Source organism: Haliotis cracherodii, unplaced genomic scaffold (assembly GCF_022045235.1).
Source record: "Haliotis cracherodii isolate W230 unplaced genomic scaffold, xgHalCrac1.p SCAF_11, whole genome shotgun sequence".
Lineage (NCBI taxonomy): Eukaryota > Metazoa > Mollusca > Gastropoda > Lepetellida > Haliotidae > Haliotis > Haliotis cracherodii.
The window spans coordinates 41,385,282-41,411,612 of NW_027266266.1; the positions used below are offsets into that span (position 1 = coordinate 41,385,282).

General features: G+C 40.8%; 1 protein-coding gene across 1 annotated transcript in view; it reads left to right on the plus strand.

Annotated features, from left to right (window-relative positions):
- The first annotated feature begins 749 nt into the window (after positions 1-749).
- Positions 750-26,331, plus strand: part of LOC139455104 (sodium- and chloride-dependent glycine transporter 1-like) — a 28,709-nt gene continuing 3,127 nt past the window's right edge. Inside the window, exons 1-7 of the mRNA XM_071236673.1 lie at positions 750-864; positions 19,482-19,613; positions 21,396-21,684; positions 22,574-22,706; positions 23,417-23,551; positions 24,652-24,755; positions 25,397-25,521. Of these exons, the coding sequence (XP_071092774.1) occupies positions 750-864; positions 19,482-19,613; positions 21,396-21,684; positions 22,574-22,706; positions 23,417-23,551; positions 24,652-24,755; positions 25,397-25,521 (1,033 nt within the window). The remainder of the gene's footprint in view (positions 865-19,481; positions 19,614-21,395; positions 21,685-22,573; positions 22,707-23,416; positions 23,552-24,651; positions 24,756-25,396; positions 25,522-26,331) is intronic.

Consider the following 26,331-nt stretch of genomic DNA (forward strand, 5'->3'; position numbering starts at 1 on the left):
GTAGATAGAATGAGTTATCTGTTATTTCAAAAGTGTGAATAGTGTGGTTTTACGCCGCTTTTAGCAATTTGTAAGCAATATTACGGCGGGGACACTGAAAAATGGGCTTCATAAATTGTACCCATGTGGGGAATCGAAACCGGGTCTTCGGCGTGACGAGCCAACGCTTTAACCCCTAGGCTACCCTGCCGTCCCTATTTCAAAATAGTTTACCTGTTTCGTCTTTCTTTGGGCCCTGTACCTTGTACACGCGATATTAGTGGACAAAGATATGATACTCCTGAAGTTTGTCACGATGCGTACACTACTGCCCGAAATTCATTCCTCTAGGGCGCATACTCCACGGGCTGCACGCGTGTTAAACACCCATTGAACACGTGTGTGCAACGAGTGAGCAACGGATGTGGCATACGGACAACAAGGGACCGGGTTTCAGTTGAATTCGAGAAACACACCAAACAAATAGTGATACAAAACAGAGACAACAATGCGTAGGGGTCATGGACCTGTCAAATATAAAACGTACCAACCGTGCTTCTACTGGCAACCAGCAGCCAGGACGTTTATGGTTTTAAAATACGCGATATATTTACAGTGCATACATTATTCATATCGTGATGTGTTCTCTCTCTTACATTTATGATGCAAAGTACTTTAAGCTGGTAAGCTAGCCGCATCACACATAGAATTTTCAAACCAGTATAACATCTAAGCAGTACAGAAGGTAGCGTGTGACTGTAGCTGCAGCGATGGCACCTGAACGATGGCGTCACCACTTGGACTATTTGGTCACCCTCCTCGGTGGCAGCATTGGGGCTGGTTCACTCATCAAGTTCCCGTACTTATGTATGCGTAATGGTGGAGGTAAATATTAGCTGATAATATTTGTTTTAGTAGAAAAGAATGGTTGTTAAAAGTGTTAAGCCACAAAATATCAACAACTGCTTTATGTGCAACGTAAGTCGATGGTCATAACAAATTGAACTGAAAGACATCAGGGATTTACTTTCTGTTTCCCTCCCGGGTGAGGGCACAGGGGGCTAGTCATCTGAGGCGCCACAATTACCTGTGCAGAGTTGCGTCCCTGTGGCACGCCGGAACCTATGATTGTGGTTTCGAATCCCGGTTCACCCTGATTATGTTTCCAGGTTTGTGAGCACTATGTCCGTGCTTGTGGTATTCATCAAAGTGGTAAACGTCTGAGACATGCATCACTTCGGGCTTTCCTCACACATTAAGCTGACCCACCGTGATACAACTGGAATACTGTTTTAACCGACAGTAACCTTTTTCCTCCTCCTCCCCTGTGATACCAAAGCTGATGATATTTTTTCTTTGAATACCAGAACACTTTAAAAAGGCAGGTTTGGTGCATCACCTATAGATAGAATGAGTTATCTGTTATTTCAAAAGTGTGAGTGAATGTTGTTTTACTCCGCTTTTAGCAATTTGTCCGCAATTATACGGTGGGGGACACTGTAAAGTGGGCTTCATAAATTGTACCCATGTGGGGAATCGAACCCGGGCCTTCGGCGTGGCGAGCCAACGCTTTAACCACTAGGCTACCTATGACACGAGTGAGCAACGGGTGTGTCATACGGGCAACAAGGGACCGGGTTTCAGTTGAATTCGAGAAACACACCAAACAAATAGCGATATAAAACAGAGACAATGATTCGTAGCGGCCATGGACCTGTGCACATCAGACCAGAACCACAAGGTCGGCCCTGTTCGGCTATATGCATGAACGATTAACTACGTTCCAATAGCCGTTGTGAAGAGCCGACACAAGAACAGCAGTGAATATAGACACGCGTTTATTGCTACGGTGATTGTAAGAGTTACTGATGTTCGTTGGACAATTAGATTTTTCAGATGATACAGGTACGCTGGAGCATCACCAATGTCTTTACATCTCACTTGGTGTCCTTTCTGTGCGTGACTGCATCGCCAGCTCATAATGAATTGGATTTCTTTATAATTGGACCCCAGAAAAATGAAACTATACACATAAAAAGCATAATATCAGTATTTCTGTAGATGGCATTGCCACTCCTGAAGCCCATTCAACACACCACAAAATAATATTTATCAGCAGAAGAAATACGTTTCTTCTGCTGACGTCACTTCCTGTTAGTGCAACGTTGCCAGCGAGTCGACCTACGCTGTTGCAACAAAAATGTGGTAGGTTTTAATAGTTTAGTATGTCTTTTGAGGAACACTGTCCTGAGAAATGCTATCAAGATGATGTCAGGAAAGATATAAAAGACACCCTGGAATGTTTATTGCGGAGTCAACAGCATACCAACACATTGATACAACAGTCTCTGGAATTGAATGCCCAATATGGCGGACATGCTCCCCATGGTGCGTCGAGTTCACTGAGTCCCAGTTTTAGCAACGCTGAAGTCGCCACCGGCACAACACGACAACATGCCATGAATGCAGATGATGTGCAGTCTGAATTTCAAGTAATCAAGGACAGTTATCAACGTGTCAAGCTAGCTGCTGATCACAAACTGCAGGAATCTCGCGGAGGAATAAAAAGCCAGGACGAAACAACCTATACTATTATAGCAAAGTGTGCGTGGTATATTGAAACAGGTTCGAAAATATTACAAGGCTTTGTATAGTAGAAATACCTCTGGTTTTACTCCAGACGCAATAAACGACCTGAGAAACGCTGCAGACGTAGCTTCAGTATCAGTTAAGCAGCATCGAGGATCCTACCGTGGACGCTATCCGTTCCCACCCAGAGGATGAGGATGAGGATCACATGGATTTGGACGCAGTGCTTTCGACAAGCACATTCTTAACAAGACGTGTTCACGGGTCGAAAAACCCCTATCAATCGCGATATTGAAGGGGAACAATATATATCGAAAGACATTGCAACAAATTGCAACAGTTATAAAATGTCAATGGTCAAGGAAGAAACTTTGATTTTATTGTAGTCAGACATTAAATATATTCTTTATAGCATTGTATGAAATTGTTTAACGTTTGAACATTGCCACGAGAGCGTTTAAGGTGACAAGAGTAGTCTCCCTTGTTTTGTATACACTATATTTCCATTTGTGTTCGTTGGAGGTTAGATTACCTCCCTTAGACTGATATGTTTTAATTTCTTTCTCTATTTGCATTTTTTTAAACAAATGTCTTAGTTTATGTTCATTTAGAAATATTTGTATGTTTCTGCTTTAATACATTTCGATTGGGTATTTTACATTTTATGTTTTAAATGTGTTTTCCAAAAACGACCCTACATCCCACGGCAGGTAACATTCAACGACACAAAGATGCCTGGTGTGAGATAGGAGCTCCAGATAATGTTTGTACATGGGTTTGTGATGGCGTAAAAATACCATTTACTAAAGAACCACAAATTTTTCATCTGTCTAACCACAAATTCAGTAATAAACAATATTAATTTGTGACAAGTGAAATTCGTGCATTGTTCGGGAGCAATTGAAATATGCAGTCGAAAGCTAAAATGTGCAACTGTACCTAAAAAGGGGGAATATTACGATTGATACATGATTTACGGTAGCTGAACAGTACATGTTCAAAACAGTGAGTGAGTGAGTATGGTTTTACGCCGCTTTTAGCAATATTCCATCAATATCACGGCGGGGGACACCACAAATGGGCTTCACACATTGTATCCATGTCGGGAATCGAACCCGGGTCTTCGGCGTGACGAGTGAACGCTTTAACCACTAGGCTACCCGACCGCCCAGTTCAAAACAGGGATACCAATGTGATGACATTAGAACGGCTAGACAGCGTGTTAAAGCAGATGGTAGTTTAGTTACACTTGACATTACAAACGGATTTCATAATATACCCATACACTAAGATGACAGAGATTATCTTTGGTTTCAGTGGCAAAATACATTTTATCGATGGACAGTTGTCCCATTTGGCTTATCAATAGCTCCGCACTATTTTTGTAAAGTACTCAAACCAGTTGTTACGTATCTGTGATCTCTTGGACTGAGGTTGTGTGTTATGTAGATGACATTCTACTTATGAGTGAGTACTCCTGCACATATCGTATCACAAAACGAACAATTAGTGAACACTCTTTCCAAGCCTGGGTTTTTCATCAATTGGGATAAGTCTGACTTAGTACCAAGAAACTCCAAGTCTTGTTTGGGTTACATAGTGTGCTCAGACGGAGAACTCGCTCAGTTGAGAATCCCATCATCTCGGGTAAGGAAACTGAAAAAAGCGTTGTCTTGCTTTACTTAGGATTGAGGCCAGAGTGTTGGCTCGCATCTCTGGTCAGTGTGTATCAATCTTCCGGGCTGTTGCCCAAGAGAAACTAATGCTCATAAATACAGACTTCTAAGTAGAAGAAATAGTTGGGACGATACATTGACACTAGAGGATATGTTGTGGTGGTTTACTGCTCTTGATAACTGGAATGGACAAAGCATAATAATTCGACAACCTGAAGTGCAAATAGTTACAGACGCAAGTTCGACAGGTTACGGCGCGGTATGCAACGGGAAACAGGCAGCAGGATTTTGGCCTCCACAGATAGATGTTAGGCATTCACATGGCATGGCACACCTTTGGTCCAAGTTTAAAAGGAAACGTTGTGAAGATTCTGTCCGACAACATATCTGCAGTATGCTACATAAATCAACTGGGAGGTCCAAGTCTGCCTGTGACAAATATCAGGAAATCAATATGGATGGTGGCTCAGAAGTACGACCTTCATATTCAAGCAGGCGTCCTGGCTGGATGCAAGAATGTAGAAGCAGATGCTCTCATTCGTCTCCCAGACCTACACGAGTGGCAACTGAATCCAGCCCTATTTCAATACATAGACAGACTGTGGGAACCCCACTCAGTAGGCCGGTTTGCGACCAAGTAAAATGCTCAGCTGGGAACATACAACAGTCGATTTTGGGACCCGGGCAGTTCCGGGGTGGACGCTTTGTCTCAAGAAAACACGGGGATTGACAACAACTTTGGGAATCCGCCCTTCCGTGTATAACCAGAGGTCATAGACAAAGTCATCCAGGAAAAAGGGCAATCGCGACTTTCATAGCACCTGCGTGGAGAAACACACCGTGGGTTCACAAACTGAGAAAAATATTGACCTGTTCCCCAATTCGAATTCCAAAGACCTCGTGGAAAAGTTCAACGAGCAAGGTGGAACCTTTGAGAAATCACAAATGATGCCTATACACCTCGAGAGTGTGTAGAGACGGAATCTAGAACAAAAAGGTTGGTCAGACAGGGCCATAAGCCAACTCCCACTTTGTCAGGCACCTAGCAGTCGCTTCTCTCACTCACTTGTTCAAATGTGCGAACGAGGAGTCAGTTTTGGACAATTACGAAGTCAATATGATGATCAAGCATTGAATAAATCTAATACTCTACAACACCGTAAACGGTCAAAGATCATGCCTGTGGAACCGTTTATCAATTTATTTCGTCAATGGCCAAACAATCTGCATCTACTGCTTAAATTGTTAAGGTTAAAGGTTATTGTACTGTTGTCTTTAACATTAATGTTGAGACCCTCGGACATAGCCCCTAAAGGCGTTGTGTTTGATTCCAATGACAATGTGAAAAAAGCAGTGTTATTTTCAACTGATGATGTATTTTTCCATGATGATGATAGCACAACCCTATGGTTATAAAGAATGAACTGACAGGTCAAGAAAACTGAGAGAAAAGTTAACCCAGTTGAAGCTCTTAAAGTGTACATGGAATGGACAGATGGTGTTAGGCCCAAACAGGATATGCCAGTATTTCTTACACTGCAACGACCTTTCAAGGCAATAACTGCTGCAACAGTCGGTTCGATCCTAAATGAAGCAATCAGATTAGCAGGGTTAGGTGGATGTTATACAGCTAAACCTTTTGGACGACAGGGGCGACTAAGGCTATGGACATTGGGTTTGAACCAGATACAACTATGGGCATGGGTCGTTGGAAGACAAGATCAGTGTTCTTTGACCACTATGTACACAGTAAAACTCCTACCTCTTACACGACTGATGTTTTGACAAAATGAAGTTTATTGTTTCCATTTATGATGTTTCGATGATGTTTATTACATAACACGTTAATTTCCTGTATACATTTTGCAGAATGCTTGCATTTTCTGTTAAATATCTGGTAGAAGCTCTCTATTTAGGCTATAACTATTATTTTAGTTTTGTGGTGTGTTGATAATGTAGGTTTCAGTAAACAGTAGTTAGTACACACCACAAAATAATAATTACATCACATTTTCCTCTATTTCTTTTGGTTATATAATGTACAGTTTATAGACTTTCTGGTGACGTTGTATTACAGGGATAAGGGCTATAACTATTTTAGTTTTGTGTTGATAACGTAGGTTTCAGTAAACGTGAAATTACAAATGGTATTGCAGTCTACATATAAACTCAGTATTTAGCAGAGAATTACTTGTATTGGGTTGAAAGGTTACGCTTTAATAAGAATGCAAACAGATTGAAACTTCATTATGAAGTTCAAATACAAGCGTTTATCATTAACATAACAGTTACTGTTGGTAAAGCAATGTGATCCTTGCAGCCGACGCAGTTGATGAGTTACATAAAATCAATTTGCGGCCACACAGTCAAGGATTGGAACTCTAAAATGCGGTAAAGTAGGTATGACTGTATCCGGAACCGGGAGAAATAAATTGATCGGGCGGGGTATATAGTCATACCAAGGAATTCCGTCCGTCTTTCTGACTCCATTGTGTTGTGCGACCAATAAATTGAAAACTACTGGATAGATTCTATTTAAAGCTGGTGAACACTTCCTGAACCAATAGGAGAGCTGCATTGGACCTATAAATTCAGGATTTTCTTTGTTTGTTGTTTAACGTCGCACTCAGCAATATTTCAGCTGTATGACGTCCGTCAGTAAACAATCGAGTCTGGACTAGACAATCCAATGGTTGACATCATGAGCAACGATCTACGCAATTGAGAGACGATGACATGCATCAACCGAGCCTGACCAACCGGTCCTGTTAGTCGCTTGTTACAAGCATAATCGCCTTTTACGACAAGCATTCATTGCTGAAGATCTATTCTACCCCGGATCTTCACGGGTGTATCAATAAAAGAGACAGTTCCCACGCTAACAGAAAAGGTGCAGAGCAAAGTTTGATTTTGAGATTTGTGTATTTTCTGAAAATAAATGTTTTTCATTGTAAGAACACGTGAAGATCCGGGGAAGAATATGTCTTTAGCAACTCATGTTTGCCGTAAACAATGTTTGTTGTTTAAGGCCGCAGTCATCAATATTTCAGCTACATGCATATCACAGTGGTCTGTAAATAATCTGGACAAGACAATCCAGTGATTGACGTCATGAGCATCGATCCACGCCATTGGGGCACGATGCGTGCATGAACCAAGTCAGCGAGCCTGACCACACGATCCCGTTAGTCGCCTCTTACGACCATCATACTCGCCTTTTACGGAAAGAATGGTTTGTTGAAAACCTAGTCTATCCCGGATCTTCACGGGTTGCTTGCCGTAAAAGGCGACTATGCTTGTCGTAAGAGGGGAGTATGATTTGTGTATGACATATTTAGGTTTTGAACTTGGCTGTATTATACTTCAACGTTTAGGCGACCAAGAACGACTGCACGGCCTCAAAACGTGTAGACACGGTAATGCACAGCCTCATGACGTGTAGACATTGTAATGCACAGCCTCATGACGTGTGTACATTGTACTGCACAGCCTCATGACGTGTATACATTGTACTGCACAGCCCCATGACGTGTATACATTGGACTGCACAGCCTCATGACGTGTATACATTGTACTGCACAGCCTCATGACGTGTAGACACTGTAATGCACAGCCTCATGACGTGTGTACATTGTACTGCACAGCCTCAAGACGTGTCTACATTATACTGCACAGCCTCACGACGTGTATACATTGTACTGCACATCCTCACGACGTGTATACATTGTACTACACAACCTCACGACGTGTGTACATTGTACTGCACAGCCTCACGGCGTGTAAACATCGTACTGCACAGCCTTATGACATGTAAACACTGTACTGCACAGCCTCACGACGTGTGCACATTGTACTGCACAACTTCACGACGTGTATACATTGTACTGCACAGCCTCATGACGTGTATACATTGTTCTGCACAACCTCATGACGTGTATACATTGCACTGCACAGCCTCACGACGTGTATACATTGTACTGCACAGCCTCATGACGTGTATACATTGTACTGCACAGCCTCACGGCCTATATACATTGTACTGCACAACCTCATGACGTGTATACATTGTACTGCACAACTTCATGACATGTATATATTGAATTACACAGCCTTATGACGTGTATATATTGTACTGCCCAGCCTTATGACGTATATACATTGTACTGCAGAGCCTCATGGCCTATATACATTGTATTGTACATCCCCGTGACGCGTATACATTGTACTGCACAACCTCATGACATGTATACATTGTACTGCCCAGCCTCATGACGTATATACATTGTACTGCAGAGCCTCATGGCCTATATACATTGTATTGTACATCCCCGTGACGCGTATACATTGTACTGCACATCCTCACGACTTGTATACATTGTACTGCACAGCCTCACGACGTGTATACATTGTAACGCACAACCACACGACGTGTATACATTGTACTGCACAGCCTCATGGCGTGTATACATTGTACTGTACATCCCTATGACGCGTATAAATTGTATTGCACATCCTCACGACTTGTATACATTGTACTGCACATTACAGCTCATGGAGAAATACAACCCATCACTGTTCATGGCAATTTGAATGGCGTACGTTACCGTTCGACATGATGCTCTACCCTTCAAATTCAGGAACGTAACGTCACGTTGCAGCAGGATAATTCCCACCCACAGGTTTCACGTGTTGTAACAGAGTTTTTGAGGCAGCAGAACATTGCTGTACTGTCATGGCCGGCTGTTTTTCCAGACCCCTCCCCCACAGAACATGTGTTGGACCAATCTTGGTTGAGATTTAGAACACTATCCCACAGACTGTTTACAATCATCTGACGTCTTCAATGCACCACCGCTGCCTCGTCTATGTCAACGCAAATGGTGGTCACACCTGATACTGATATTATTAGTTAGATTGTTACACTACTCCTGTATTACAGCATGTGGCTCTGTTTCCTATGGTCAGGTATGAATTTTATCAATGAATTTGTTATGATACAACATCCTATGTCCGATTTCAATACTAAGATCACAGATATAGTGCTTATGACGACTTTAAACAGTAAGGGTAGTTGTAGGACCAAACATATTAATGAAATTAGCAATGAACAATAAACTGACCTAACTGTGAGTGAGAAAGTGAGTGGGGTTTAACAGCACTTTGAACAGTATTCCAGGTAAATCACAGCATGTCAACTTTGATGTGGGAGGAAAAACTGGAGAGATGCAGGTCTTACACGTTTACTACTTTGGTGAAAGGTGGTGACATAATCCGGGCGAACCGGGATACGAACCCACGATAATACATGTAGGTTTCCCGCCTGCCGAAGGGACGAACAGGGAATTGCGGTGCCTTAGTCGACAGGGTTACCCGTGCCCCCTGCAGAATAAAGTAATATGATACTCTGGCCAAATCATCAACAGTGAATGGCTGCACCAGTGCTTGTTGTCTAATAGACGATGTGGTTGATATGAAGCAGATGGTCAACACAGAAACACAGCTCTACTGTGAGATAGCATTGCCATCCTTTCTGAAAAGAAAGTGAGCAGAAAAAAACGTGGTTGTTGCCTATATTCTTGAAATTTAAATGTTATTCGCAGTACAAAAAGATTATGAATATGTTCTTGCCTGCATAAAATGTTTTGAATATATCTTTTTTTCCTATTATTGTTCGATGTACAACCTTGGATGGATGGATGGACGGATTGATTGATGGATTATAGATAGATATAGACATTTCACAGAGTATACACTAAGAGTTCTTGCCAAGACAACGAGAGAGTTGTATGCACAGTAGAACAATGGATGATGCATTGAATCTGCATACATTCATTTATAATGACATCGGCGTCCTCATGAATTGCAATTAACAAAGACAGTGTTCACACACATGTATGACTCTTTCACATTTGATATGGTCCATCGCAAGCTAACAACAACTTTTTTATCGTTAAAGACAATCTGAGGTTTGCCTCTGTGAATCTCTGTGGTATCCATGACGATTATGTTTGTTGTTGTTGAACGCCGCGCCCAGCAACATCCAACTCATGTTCATAATTAGTCACCCCTATACTAAGAAGCATATATCACAATAATTATGAGCATGGGTATATATGACGACGGTCTATAAATAAGCCAGTGATTGACATCATGAGCAGCAATCTATGCAATTGGCACTGCTAAGGCGCCGTGATTTGCGTCCCTTGGGCACGCTAGAAATCTATGATTTTGGGTTTGAATCCCGGTTCGCCCGATTATGTTTCAATGTTTGTGAGTGAAAACACGGTGCTTGGATGCACGGGCGAGGGCTGGGCGGTTCGTGATGGATATAGGACGCCAAGGCTGTTTTAGACACAAAAGACTGTATTTCTGTTGGTCAAGCACATGGTCAACACTCCTGGCTGGAGGATGCCATTTTGGTACATATGAAAATTGGAAAATGGTAAAGGAAACGAAATCAAACATAACAAAAGTGGAATTAAAGAACGAAACGAAATAATAGACATTTGGGCTCAAAAGGCTTTCTGACACGGCTGCCCCAAAATTTAGGCACTAAATTTGTCAACATCTGAAGAAAGCTTTCCACACTGGAACTAGAGTCAATTATCGTCATCCGCACATTCAGGTGGGATGAGTCTTGTGATTGGTCTGGTGTACTCCTTGTCTTTCACACTGACAGTGGCAGTGCGAACACATCCATCTGTTCCGGGGTAGGTTTTAGTGACTCTACCAACAGGCCACTGAGCTCTTAAGAGCTGTGGATCAACTATCATGACAACGTCATTCATCTTCAAGTTTTGTCTTTCTTTCTGCCATTTTGTGCGCAGCTGCATACCAGGAAGATAATATTTGACAAAGTGTACCCAAAAGTGGTCGGCCAGAACTTGACTGTGGCGCCATCTGCGTCTGCTTAATAGTTCATCAGCTGGATATACGACTTGTGGAAGAGAAGCATCATGGCGGCCAATCAGGAGGATGTTTGGTGTAACTGGGTCCACATCTCTGACATCTGATGAAACGTAGGCTAACGGCTTAGAATTCAGAATCCCTGCCACCTCCGCTAGAATGGTACGTAACACAGGTTCTGTCACTGTCTGATCTCCTAGTGCCACTCGGAGGCCATATTTCACCGATTTAATCTCTCTTTCCCAAACACCTCCGAAGGGTGGTGCATGAGGAGGATTGAACACAAATCTGACCTTATGGCGAGCCAGTTGTTCAACAAGGTCTGGTTCCATACTTGCAAGTACCTGCTTCAACTCTGTTTTAGCCCCTCGGAAATTGGAACCTTGGTCTGAGATGAGTTCGTAAGGTTTGTCTCTCAGTGAAGCGAAGCGGCGAAATGCCATGAGGAATGCATCCGAGTCCATGCTCCTGAGTATGTCTAAATGCACCGCACGGGTGGTCATACATTTTAATATCAAACCCCATCGTTTCTCTGAGCGACGTCCAACCTTCACATGCATTGGTCCGAAGCAATCAACTCCCGTTTAGAAGAATGGTGGTTTGAAAAGTTGCAGACAAGGTGGGGGCAAGTCAGACATTTTCTGTGTCCTCGGGTTTGAGCGCCATTTCTGACAGGTGGAACACTGATGCTGATGGTGTCGAATTGCTTCTCGTCCCCTCAATATCCAAAATCCTGCCCATAGTGTAACAGTTTCTCATCTTGATCCCGGTTGATCAACTTTGTTATAACATGTTGTGAGTCAAGAAGAATTGGATGATTGATGCTTGTATTTAGAGATTCAGCTCTCTGTAAGCGTCCTCCTACTTTGATCAGATCTGATTCTGCATCATAGATAGGGTCAAGCTGGAGGAGCCCGCTGTCTGGAGGCAATCGTTTACCTGATTTTAGTGCTGTGAATTCCTGGGGGAATGACTCTATTTGCACTAGTTGATAGAGATGGTTCTCTATTTGTTCAAACCGTTCAGCAGTCAGGGGTTGAGCATTTTCCGAGAAGGCCGCCCCATCAAAGGACTCTTTAACATCAGCCACATACACTTCCCAAGAAGTGTACTGTTCTGCATCTGGCAGCTGAGGTGTATTCACAACAATTGTGCCACACATCACAGATTTCTTTATCTCTGTATTGTCAGAGTCTATTGTCACTGGGGTAACTGGCCAATGATCAGGTGTCTGGTGCATGAAATCTTGCCCATCTTTCCACCGTGATTCCTTGCTGAGTTCTCTGAGCAGTTTGCCTCGAGTAATGTCATCGGCAGGATTTCTCTGTGTGTCAACATATCGCAAGTTCTGTACATCTGTGAGATTCTGGATTTCTGATACTCGTGTTCCAACGAATACCTTGTTTCTGCATGATTCTGACTGCAGCCAACCAAGTACAGTAGTAGAGTCACTCAACAGTATCACTCTCTGGATTGGTAAAGTTAATTCCTTGCACAACAAATCAGCTAGCTGAGCACCAGTGAGAGCTGCACATAGTTCTAGGCGTGGCATAGACAGCTGTTTCTTTGGGGAAACCTTCGATCGAGCCATAAGGAAACTGACATAGATGTTTGCTCCTTTGTCTGTTGTGCGCAAGTATGCTACTGAACCATACACTCTTTCAGAAGCATCACAAAAGATGTGTAGTTGTCGGTCTGCACTTCCAGAGTCCACACTATGAGGTGTGTAACACCTTGGTAGAGTGACATTGGGATTTCTTTTCCCTTTTCCCAGGTCAGCCATCTCTCACAGATGTCCCCCTTTTATATAGGGTCATTCCAGTTTCTCTTTGACTTCAACAAGTCCTGTACTATGATTTTGGCTCGTGCAAGGAATGGTGCCAAGTAGCCGATGGGATCATACTGACTAGCATTGGTATTTGTACTGTTCCGTAAGGTGTGGATGAATATTCACCAGGTTATCCAGTGCCATCTTAAGCAAGGCAAAGTCCTTTTCTCTTCCACTGGTGAAATTGGTAATGTTGGTCTTGGTATGCCATAAGATGAGGAAATCAACAGTTCAGTGAGGTTAGGTGTGCCAACCTGAGGTATCATACCAGTAATCGCTGGCGGTTGTGTTCGTTGTTCGGTTGGAGGCAATGTTGGAATATCTGGTTGGAGCGCTTGATGCTGTTGTGGCTGTGACTGTTGATTCGGTAACGGAAATGCTTGTGAATCCAAGAACAATGGCTGAGGCACAACCATTTCTGGTGTCAAACTTACCTTGGGATTGCTCCTTGGATATGAACCAATACCAGTACCATAACCCACTAGGGAAGGTTGCTGTGAAAGTACACCAGTGGCTGTTGGGAAAGTACTTGACATGTCGTTTGTTGTGATTTGTTGGGCACTGGTTAACATCTGACCTTGAAAGTGGTCATTCTGTCTGTATACTGGCATACAAGTTGTCAGGTTACCAGGATTAGGGTTAATCACTTGATGAAGTACACCAGGATGTACTCTGTCAGATGGATCTGGGCCCCGCTGTATCTGGTTCCCAAGGGTTTGACTATCACCAGTGGGTAGAATTTGGGAGGTGTCAGGAATTGTAAGCTGCTCTGTATTATAAGTGTTACTTACATTGCCAGACTGAATGGCATTAGGGTCAGCAGTAGGTGGGACCTGCCCAGTTTCTGACTACATTTGAATGTTACCATCAAAACTTGGTTGTTCCGTTAGTTCCTCTGGAGGTTGTACATTCTCTGCATTGCTGTTCTTTACCATGGTAGCAATTAGGGTTGCTTCAGCAAAGTTCTGTTGAGCTTGTCTCAGTTGCCTCTGTCTTGACAGTATTTAGTACCTCTCTGCGGCGAATAGTGTCATGCTCTATTTCTACAGTCCGTCTCTTAGCGGCATTCACCTCATCCTCAGCAGCAAAGCGTGCAGCATAGGCCTGGTCATCTAATGCCTCATCAATTGCTCATCAACTCTGAAATCCTCTTGCAACCTAAGCACGAGTTCGTCAAGCTGAGCTCTTGTTCTTTGCTGTCTTACCACTGCAGACTGAGATTCACTTAGTCCAGATATCACAGAAATTTTTGAGGACTTACTTCTTGAACCAAGTGACCTTTCACTGTGACTAAGACTATGTGATCTTGAAGATCTAACAGTATTAGTATCTGGTTGTAACGCCATGTCTTCAGATAATTTACCTCAAAATTAAAATATTTGAATCTGTAACTTGTTGATATGTTGATGATGACGTGACAAAGATTGGCTGCCGGGCTTAGAACTTAAAACAACACAGGTTCAACTTTGAATGACAGTTGCAGGAGTACAGTTCTAGAATCAGTTAATGTAACTGTTGCATATGGCGAACGTGACTTGGTAACAAGATACTTGGCACGAGATATATACTGTCTCATGATTGAATGTGGAGTTTAACATTCAGTGGCGGCATGGGTAATGCGTACGTACAGAACACTGTTTATATTTGGAATTTGGCGTCACCTGGTTATTGTATCCGCCTCGCGGGATCATGAAAACACGGTGCTTGGATGCACGGGCGAGGGCTGGGCGGTTCGTGATGGATATAGGACGCCAAGGCTGTTTTAGACACAAAAGACTGTATTTCTGTTGGTCAAGCACATGGTCAACACTCCTGGCTGGAGGATGCCATTTTGGTACATATGGAAATTGGAAAATGGTAAAGGAAACGAAATCAAATATAACAAAAGTGGAATTAAAGAACGAAACGAAATAATAGACATTTGGGCTCAAAAGGCTTTCTGACAGTGAGCACTATATCCGTGCTGGTGGGTTTCACCGAAGTGGTAAACGTCGGAGACATGCATCACTATGGGCTTTCCTCCAACATTAAGCTGACACGCCGCGATATAACTGGAATATTGTTGAAAGCAGCATTAAACTAAACAGTAGTATAGGGAGTGACAGTTCTGCCACTCTGCCCCCCAATAATGCTACTACAGAGGTATTTTTTTATGCTAACACCACGATGCGATGCAATGATGGTCATGGATCAAGATGCATATCCAGGAAACAATCTCCAACCAGTTCTTTGGTTTTGGCTCAGAATAATTGGCTCGCTTGTTGTCTCCCCTGTTCTATGAACTTTTTTTTCTCGTCTTCACTAATGCAACTGTTCTTACGAGAATTTGATCGAATCTCCTGCTTCATTGCGTTGTATTTGGTGAGTTCTGACAACACTGTACGAGAGTCCTCCTCAGATATCTTACAATCAGCCAATGCTGTTTAGATATGATCCTCAATGATATTTAACTTTGCTTTGACGAGTACACGAATACTGTCATGTTTTAATGCTTTCTTTTGCAACTTACATGAAATGAATTTAAGAGCTATTCTTCCCAGTCCAGAGAGTCCGGCTGCAATTTCAATGCAAGTATGAAAGGCGTGGCGATTATAGTTGATAATAAACCACCACTGGCCACACCGAGTCCCATGCTAGCAATTACAAGTGCAGTGTTACCTCCATCGAGAGCATTCACATTTCTGCGATACTGTTTATATAATCCAAGTCTCAACTCCCTCTCATCTATTCGATGTTCTATGTCACTTATTTGATGTAATAAATATCCATCAACTGTATCCAGAGTCTTGATCGGCCGACGATGTCTTGAGATTATACATCAGCTTTATTGGGTGTATATTTATAGGGCATAAATACCTTAGTAAGCAAATGCTCCCCTCACTATTAACTTGGATGCCAAGGTTTGTAACGGACCTTTCTCCCGACTGAATAATAATAAAACAACATTGACGTTGGTGTTTCTTAAGCCGTTGAAGTTTTAGACCTGGTAATATCTCGAAGGCATCTTCTGATGCATCCCCAAACAAGAATTCCATAAAAGTGTAGCGCTTGGGGGTATATCCTCCAAGATATTTTTAATATCATTGAATTTAGTAGCCGAATTTAAGCGAATATCTTTTAATGCTGGGCGACTCAATAACAGATGGCCTGAGTCATCTGGCAAGGGAGCGACTTATACAGTCTTCCGTTTTGAGGGAATATAAGTCTCGAGTATGATCCCACTATTCATTATCTTAATTAAATGATGTGCCTTACTCGTCGTCACATATGGTGGGGCAATGACGACATTCAGTAGCCATTCGATTTTTGCTTCGAACATAGTCCATTTATTGTTAGTGGTGTAAGCAAGATTGTATACAGTGTTTTCATGAAGTCTACTAACGTCGACATCATTTAAATCCCCTAGATTAGGTGCTGGTGCTGTAAATATAACTTCTTTCCCTTGTATACATTATCTTGGAAGTGTAAAGCATATAATTTGCCATCGGTACTTGGTTCATCAAATCCTTCTGTGTCTCCAAGATCGGAAAGAACAAATGTATTGCATTGTCAAAGGTTATGCGTTCCAGGACCACAAGAATCAACCATTATTTATAATATCAAGTGACACACTCAAATATCCTATATGTACAGGTTGATATTTTACTTCTGGTACAGAGAGTTTGAGCTCTGTAATAATACCCCGCCTTAACTTCTTATACTTCAATGATGAGTGTTCTACCACTATTGTATTTTTCATCTTTGACTGGAATAACTCTTAGTAGATTTGAAGGACTTTCGAGTTGAATATTATCCGTTTTACTAATCTGATCAAGATGGATGCACAACTCTTGATAGGGAACTATATCGGGTAATTCAACTCCATGCTCTGTTGTGATGGGTGCAACTTCTCTTCTTATAAACCCAAGTATATTTGCTAAGTCCCTATCAAGTTTTATAGAATGTGCTCCACTGCTTAAAATCAGTACAACATTTGACTCACATTTTAGTGTGAGACTAGCCCTCAAAGGCTTGAAAATTTCATCACTGAGTGAGCATTCGCTGTAATACCCATCAGGTATAGTACAACATTCTTTTTCTAGTAATAACTTATCATTTCCTCTCGCAGTACTTTTATTGGTTCACCGCGGTTAATACGTAACATCTCAGAGAGCAGCTTCAAGTTGCCCCGCTGAGTTATCGATAGCATGAAGCAGTTGAATAGACTGACTATTTATTATTCCTGGGAATAGTCATAGCCAATAGAGTAACATATTTTTTGTCTTCTTTTAAGACATCGTCATAATCAGTAACGGTTGATTGCAATAGGATTCCTCAATAAACCTGGTTTCATCAGTACCCCCTTTGACTGCAGTAGTATCAGTTAGGTTATCAAGATTAATATCGTCTATTTTTCTATTAAACATTTGGAAACATAATTTTATTATAAACATTGTTTTCGCAATACGGACGCAAGTTAAATCCACAACGTAGTCTTCAGGATCCATTAGGAGCAATTCGCCAGTCTGTAACTATAACTAATAGTTGGCAAATATCTCAGAGGTTGGAAGATGGATATCAAATCCAACATGGATATTAATGATGTTAAACCTATCCTATCGAGCCAAATTAATGAGGAATTAGATGTCATTGAGTAAAAATAACATAGACGATAGCAACGAATATTCTGTACATTATTTCAGGGGCAACCAAGAAGTTATAACCGAATCTGAGTGTATAAGCGTACCATAAGATGCTTCAATTCAGCAGATACAAAAAAACTTCAGAATGTTGGACTAATAAAAGTTCGGGCTGTGGGCGTGGATAAAATCGATACTATATATTTCGATAAAGCAAATTATATGCCTTTGAAATGTGGATCTTATATAGATTTACCCTCATATAATAAGAAGAAAACAGTCATAATTAATGTAAAAAAAAATGATGATAACTGTTTAAGATGGGTGTTATGATCTGCCTTGATTCCTGTAGATTCTAAAATTGCAAATAGACTTTCGAGCTATCCCCAAAACGATGGACTCAAACTTGAAGGTATAGATGAACCTTCTTAAATCTCTCAACATGATAAGGTGGAAAAGCAAAATAATTTAGCTATGAATGTTTTCGAAATTTTTTCTAAAGGAACTGTTGTACAAAGGATAAGCTCCGCCCCAGAACATATTCCCAGAATCAGTTCATTTCTGATCGAAAAAGATGGTAAATATAATTATATGTGGAAAAAGAGTTTAAGCAGGCTATTATGCAACCAAACAAAACATGATGGAAAGACATATTTCTGTAAAAGATGTCTGCTTGGATATTGCAGACAAGATCTTTCAGAAGCGCATAAAGAATACCGCAGAGCTGTTAGGCAGACTGCTATCAGGATCGATATGCCTAAAGAGGGTAAATATATATTAAAATTTGAACATTATTGTGATCAAATGCCAGTACCGTACATAATTTAAGCTGACTTCGAAGCACTTATCAAACCGATAGAAAATACCCAACACAGTACGGTATGTAGTTTTACATACAAAACTCAAGAACATACTCCTTGTGGGTTTGGATATATAGTTGTAAGGTATGCTTGTAAAACAAATACACCCGTGATTTACAGAGGTCACGATGAGACAGAAAAGTTCCTTGAATAATCAGGGAAGATTTATCGCGTAAACCCATGTGTATTACATCGTTCTCTGGCAGTAAATTCCGATGTCAAGACGACGTTAATTGGACGGCAAAAACACGACGTTTTCGTGCTTAGAGTGTGGGGCGCGAAGACATGCATCAATCAAGTAAAAAAAGTCTCATTTATTAGTTCTGCTTATGTGTCATATGCAGTCAGCCAATAATGTTCATAACCTGCACAAGGTCTTCTCATCGCTGTTCTTCAGTCACAGCCATTTAACATTCACAGTAGCATATATTCATACTTGTATGTATTTGATTTTAACACAGGTTTAATTACATCACTTTCCGTCCTGGAAACCACACACTCAATGTGGAAACAGACCACTTCCGGTCAAAGTGACCTTGATTTGACGCAATCATGACGTGTGATTGGTGTCTAGTTAGTTAGAGATATGCTTATGATACAGTCTGAATATAATCATACAATGCTTTTGTTGCTTATTTTTATTATTATCTTTACTGGTTGAAAAATGCTTCGAACTTTCATGGACTAAGCGAGTGGTTGATAAAACCATTGTGCAACGTTCTGTAATGGGGCTGCTCAATGATAAGAGACTTTGTAAGGATGAAAATAAAACTTGTGTAATAAAAATAAACATAGTCTTTCGACTCCAGGGCCACCTTGAAATTTGTGGTAAAACAATCCAGATGATCAAGTTCCATTATACATGTCATCGTAAGAGCCCGTTATGTTCTGGATGCCTCGCAGTATTCACAGTATACTCCTTTCCAGACATGAAATATACCTATTTCTTTCCTCGTTAAAGCTACAAACACGTTTTGTAAAGGTATTTCATTTCTGTAACTAACTTAAAACTATTCTTTTACAGGAGTGTTCCTGATACCATTTTTATTCTTCACCTTTATGGGCGCAATTCCATGTGTGTTCTTGGAGATGGTGATTGGCCAGTACTCCCAAAGCGGACCTGTTAACGTTTGGAATATATGTCCACCATTTAAAGGTAAGCTGAAACTGTAGTTGCCGGATACCAAGAATAGAGCATCCGCTACTGGATACCAGGATTCTTTTCAGGTAAGTGTCGAATGGTATCCCCGAGGATTCCGGAGGATGGAAGCTACCCTTTTCAGGAATTAAAAAGATGATTCATCACGAGTGTTTTTGATATGGGAAATATCAACCGAGTCTTAGTTAATCGGTATTTGCCGAGCCTCTGGCGAGACAAATACCGATTAACTGGACGTGGTTGATATTTCCCATATTAAAAAACACGAGTGATGAATTCTATTCATCATTTCCCTTTTAAGGAATAATTGCACTAACATTAACTTGACGAAATCTTACGTATAGATCGTGCGTCTCATGTTTTCCATAGCCGTGTAGACCAAAATAATCCACCTCTGCATGACGGGAGTTTCATCAACAAGCTGGGATGTCAGAGTGTGGGATGGGGTGTTTCGTGAAATGATGTTTGATATTTGCTTGTGCTGGTCAGGATTAATATGGCAGTAATTGTTCACAGAATTGTGGCCAGTTATCTGCATTATTTGATTTGGCGTGCCGATGTAAAAGGGATCGTCATCTTGACAGAAATCGAGTGGAGGCATACAACACCTGCACAGGGCACCGAGAGGGATCAGCAACATAAGCCCACATTTTGGGCCTAACGCGACGTCGCGACAATCACGAGGATTCTCACAGGACCTATTGTTTTCTTGTCTCATGGACAGTTCAAGATATTCGTGATCGTCTCCATCAACATGCAATGTGATGTCGCCCCAACACATGTTGTAGTGATCATTGACACCTCTTAACCCGAAATGGATTGTGTTGTAGAGCCATAGACAGTATATTATGCTCATTGGATAACTGATTCCATTGGATCCGGACTGCCACAGGGACTCGATCTCTTCATCACCAATCGGGTCCGCTTTCCTTGGTAAGTTGCCACGCCCTCCTTTCTTTAGTTCATTTTTCTCCCCTTTATTACTTCCCGTGATCGTGAAAATTCTAAAGATGACGTGAGTGAATAGCCATACCCCCTTTGTTTTAGTGATCTCTCGATGCTGCTCTGAAAACCCGTGAGACTGATTGGTTCATAATTTTCCCCATTTGTTTTTCGAACACTAATGAAAAACTTGCAGAGAAGTGTGTTTAGTTCGTTTGGGGGGGATTTCGTGCATTTGGCGAAATTCATTTGGGACTTTTAGAAAGTTATCGAACAGTTTCAAATCGTACAAAGTTTTCTTGGCTGTGTTTTTGTTTTGATTGTCTAGGATCACACCATCGATCATGCCGTCCTCAACAGCCACAAATCTTCCTAGGGCATCTTTCGGTTTTGTGTTCGTCGTCTGCTTCGCCGTGCTCGACGATGGCGTTTCGATGATGAAAATTTGGCTACGGGGGAGTTTTGATAATCTGCCTTCATCACAGTCAAATTCAAATTCGGTACCATCAACCTGTAACCTGTAATATCCATTCGTCAACACGGATATCACTGTAGCACTTCCCCTTTGATCTATTAAAACATTATCTCTAACATCAAAGGTATCCATGTTGTTTGTAAACACCTACTCACGTGCACCGGCGAAAAAAGTTCCACTTCCGGTTATCTAATTTGCGTATCTAATTTGCATACATATGTCATTGGGGTATGACATACCTGTTTTTATGTCATAAGCTCATGTCATGGATAAATACTTTAGTTAAATGATAAATATATTTATATGATATCATACAAAATGAAATCAATGTATTGTAGTACTGAGTTTCTTTGATATTTCAGGCATTGGTCTCGGGATTGCTCTAGTTAATTTTATCTATGTAACCTACTACATTGCCATATTCGCCTGGTTTATGTACTACTTCTACCACTCGTTCTTCGTCAACCTCCCCTGGACCAGCTGTAACCAGTCCTGGAACTCCCCTGGATGTATAGCAGACATCGACAACAGCGTCCGGAACAGCACATCAGCCAATGTTACCCAACTCATTCCCAGTGCTTCTGACGAACACAACCTCACTGACATCACTCAAACAGTCCCTGGTATGACTGCTGCAGAAGAATTTTGGAGGTACATTTAAGTTAATTAGACCTATTGGTTGAAACTGTATGAAATTATAGTAAGCATGTAAATATTTGGGACTGAACATGAATTAATACGAACTACAAGAACTCGACAAGCTCGTCACATTCGGTCTTGTATATGTATCATGAGTCACAATTTGATAACCCCTAGGCAGCTCACTGTCGTGTTTTCTGTGAAACGAGGACGTATATCTCGAAAACCTCGTCACTTTCGGTCTTGTGTATGTACATGAATCAAAAATTGTTAGCCGCTGTGCAGGCCCACCGTTGTGTTTCACTGTGAATGCTGGTCAGTTAGCAGTTTACGTTTTACACAAAGCTTCATCTGTTTGGCACACGAGAGAGTTTATTTTGGCACATTTGCGACAGGTTACTTTGCCAGTTAGGTAATATATTTTCCCAGTTGAAAAAGTACATGTAGTTCCGGTCGCAATAAGAACGTATTATGAGTTTTTGCTTTTCTGTAACGTTAAGGTTACGTATTTGGCTGCTCTGTTTCTGCGTTTTGATGATACAACCAATTCCAATTATTTATTTGACCAAATGACATCTCATTCATGCCTAAGGTAGGAGTTATGTATATCAAACTCACCTATACGGTCCTCCTTTTCACGAGCATGTCAATAATGTAACTGCCTTTGGGAAGTCGGGTAACCTTGTGGTTAAAACGTTCGCTCGTCACGCCGAAGACCCGGGTTAGATTCCCGACTTGGTAACAATGTGTGAAGCCCATTTCTGGTGTCCCCGCCGTGATATTGCTGGACTATTGCTAAAAGCGGCGTAAAACTCACTCACTCATCGTTACTGCCTTTACCACTTCGTACAATTTTTTCTTTATCAAGTCAAACGTCTGCACTGTTGAGCCTCCTTTCTAGATTGCAAGTACTACAGATGACTGACGGCCTGGAAGACCTCGGTGGAATACGCTGGCCGCTCGTTGGGTGCATGGCCGTTACCTGTCTGATCATGTTCTTATTCGTTTTCCGAGGGATCAAAGTGTCGGGGAAGGTAAACAAAGGTCCAATTCATGATGGTTGGTAAATTACTAATGCCAATTCATTTCAATCATGTCAGCTGAATATATTTATATTTCAAGAAATTACCTTACAGTGAATATCACATTACAATATTACAGAAAGCTTTTCAGTTGATATCTACTAATTGAGTAGGTTTCACCCATTTTGTAAACACAGAGTGTTATAAAGATAACATTTATTTTATTTCATGATTATATGTTCTTCCATTTGTCGCTTTCTTAGACTCGTACCATTGCATTTAGAGACAACCGTGTCATTATAATTTATATGTAAAATAACTTGTTACAAATGCAAAGGAGAAAAGAAGTGTTGAGGTTCTTCGTGGACACCGTAACTTACGCAATCTTACAATATATCAGTTTGCCCAGCCGATAAACTAAAAGGGTAGGAAATGTTCTTCCTTTCTGTTTAAAGTTACTTTGTAGAGGGGGCGGTCGGGTAGCCTAGTGGTTAAAGCGTTTGCTCGTCACGCCGAAGATCCGGGTTCGATTCCCGACAAGGGTACAATGTGTGAAGCCCATTTCTGGTGCCCCTGCCGTGATATTGCTGGAATATTGCTAAAAGCGGCGTAAAACAACACTCACTCACTCACTCACTGTGCTGATAACTGGCAATTTCTATTGTATAAACATGCATAAAGAGTCTCTGTATCTTTGGACATTTCTCTTGTTATTTTGGTAGGTCGTTTACGTCACTGTTGCTGTTCCCATCATTCTCGTCATAGTCTTCATCATCCAGGGATGTCTACTTCCGGGTTCTGCAGCAGGAATTTACTTCTATGTTTATCCTCAATTTAAACAACTTTTGAAACCAAGAGTAAGTTATATGCTTTTTAAGGGTATCGCTGTCAACGAGATTACATGTGTATGCGTGTCTAAATGTACAAAACGAGCTTAAAAGTAATTGTTGTTCTCTGATATATAAAATCGTTGCTGATGATTCAATTTGATAAATTGTACATGATGTATTGAAGGACATCATATGCGTGTCTGTGATTGCATAAAGCCAGGTGGAACATTGTAGCTCACCTGACTGAAAGTCAAGTAAGTTTACGTCATGGCATGTTTGACCCGCTGGCATGTTTGACCTTGTCAGTGATCCATCGTGTGTCGTAAACATCTTCTCAGAAACCACTGGACCAAAGAAGCGGAAACTTCACATACTTGTCCCCACCAGTGAAGACACCTCAAATGATAAAGACGTTCGAACCCATTTTGTAATATAGACACCACAACAGCCATATTACAAATCGCATTCTTTGCCTCTACTCAGACATTCTTGTTGCAAATGGTAGGGACGTTTGGTAACTGATTAGTTAGTAGTGGGGATCAACATAATTACATGGCACTTTTAACATCTTCTCAGAAACCACTGGACCCATGAAGCTGAAACTTGTAATCTTGGTGAGAACAAGGACGTTATCTGAATTGTTCAAGAGGTTCGAATCCGATTTTCAAAATGGAATATAATGTGGCACCTGTGTAGTTAAGTCTGCTTAACACTTGTTCTGGGTTTTTGTTGTTGCTATATTAGAAACTTTGACTTGTACGTTTTCACTTTAACCATGCATCTAAATTATCTCAATATACTGATCTGCCCCTGTAACCTTCATCTCTTCTGTAATCGTCTGACTGACAGAGCTGAACCTTGGCTTTTATGTTTCTCTTCCAGGTGCAATCCTGTTTTATATTTCATTAGATTTTAGTGTTAGCTTTCAGTCCTTAGTTTTTATGTTGAAAATATTTGAATATCAATGTTGACAGCAACTCTTGTTTAGTGTCTGCCTTTGCTGTGCCATTATTTTTAATGAAATGTAACAAACACGTATTTTCAAACATATGAATTGTGTAAGCCGTTAAACATTGGTATTCATCATTCGAATAACTCATTTCCTTATTGTGTTTTCATTTGTACAGATGTGGATTGAGGCGTGTAGTTCTGCTCTATTCTCTTTGAATATTGGCCTTGGGAACATCATAACTATGGCCGGGCACAACAAAATAACACGCAACTGTTTTAGGTAAATGAACATACAATACAGTAAGCTGCACAAACACACAATTTGATAATTCCAAGATGAGGTCACACTATCATCATTATTCCAATAAACAGTGACAGTTTTATTAGTTTTGATTTGCGATATCGGGCGGTGTCTCCCAAACACTTCCTCGTTAATACAAACTACCTTGTATGAAGCTTTTACCAGGTATGTAACATACATGGACTCAAACGTGTTCCACAAATTTAAAGTCGCCAACATATAAAAATATAGCGAACTCCCTAATTTAAAAAAAAAATCGGATTTCATCTGCTCATAAGAATGTAGTGATCAATTTTTATAATACTTCAATCATCGGGAGAATCGCATTCAAATATGGTACGCATTTATAATACACCAAGAGTGTAGAGAATATAACCCTTATGTATTTCATTCACCTTACGAACTGCATAATGATATCGAGGGCCCTATCCATAACAATCATTTGCAATGCTAAAGCATTATTAAATTGATCCGTTAAAGTAGCTGTAAACGAAACAATATCTGTGACTTATAAAGTAAGTATGAATAGTGAACACTTTTTATAATGGTATCCAACTGTTTGCAGTATGTGAAACGTCATACTTTCAATAATATTCACGATAGAAACCTTTCTGTTTCAGGGATGCATTACTTGTCAGCATGGTTGATATTCTATTTCTTGTATTAGCTGGATTCGCGTTCTTTGCCACTATTGGACATGTTGCCCACCAACGTGGCGTTCCTGTAGAAACTTTCGAATCATCAGGTATCTGGAGAACTAATGATGTGCATATATGCAGAATGATTTGTGATAAACCTTCACAATATTTATTTAAATAATGAACTAATAATAAGCAGAATCAGTTAATTTGTAAAGATATTCTTAAATAAAAGTGACATAACCATTTCTATAATCATCAGAAATCTCTGCTGATAGAGAGTCTGTAGTATGATTCCGACTATATCATAAGCATGTGTTTGTGAATCACTGTCAATTAGTGATGATACCAGGGAAACTTGGAACTCGGCACCAGCGGGCATTATCGACAGTACACCAGAATAAAAAAAAATAATGACAAATAGTCAGCATTGCTCTTCGGTGTTCTTCACAGGATTTTAGGCAAAAAAATTTTTTCTTACTTTGAAGTTTTTTATTTGTCATTTGTGTTATGTCATTTGAGGGGAAATAATCCTTCTGTGTAGCCTCATCCTACATGCTTCGGTCATCCTGAACTGGCACACGTTCATTCAGCGAAATAGACTTCATATGCAAATATAAATAAGATATTGTTTTTTGCTTAAGTACTTCAGCATTTAAAAAGACAATTACAGATAAAACTTAAGTTTGTTTTCCTTTGTCTCGATGCATTTCTAGCGTGTGGTGTTCGAACTATGAATGTAGCGGAAGTAGTCCCGTAAAATTCAGGGTTCACAATCAGCTAATCAAATGACTAGAATAACTGAAAAGTGATATATGTACATCTTGCAAGTATCAGAAAGTTGTGCACCAATATGTTGTCCCCTTGGACAATACGTTCATAGATCCCAAGTCCTAATACTACGGTCCTTGCGTTGT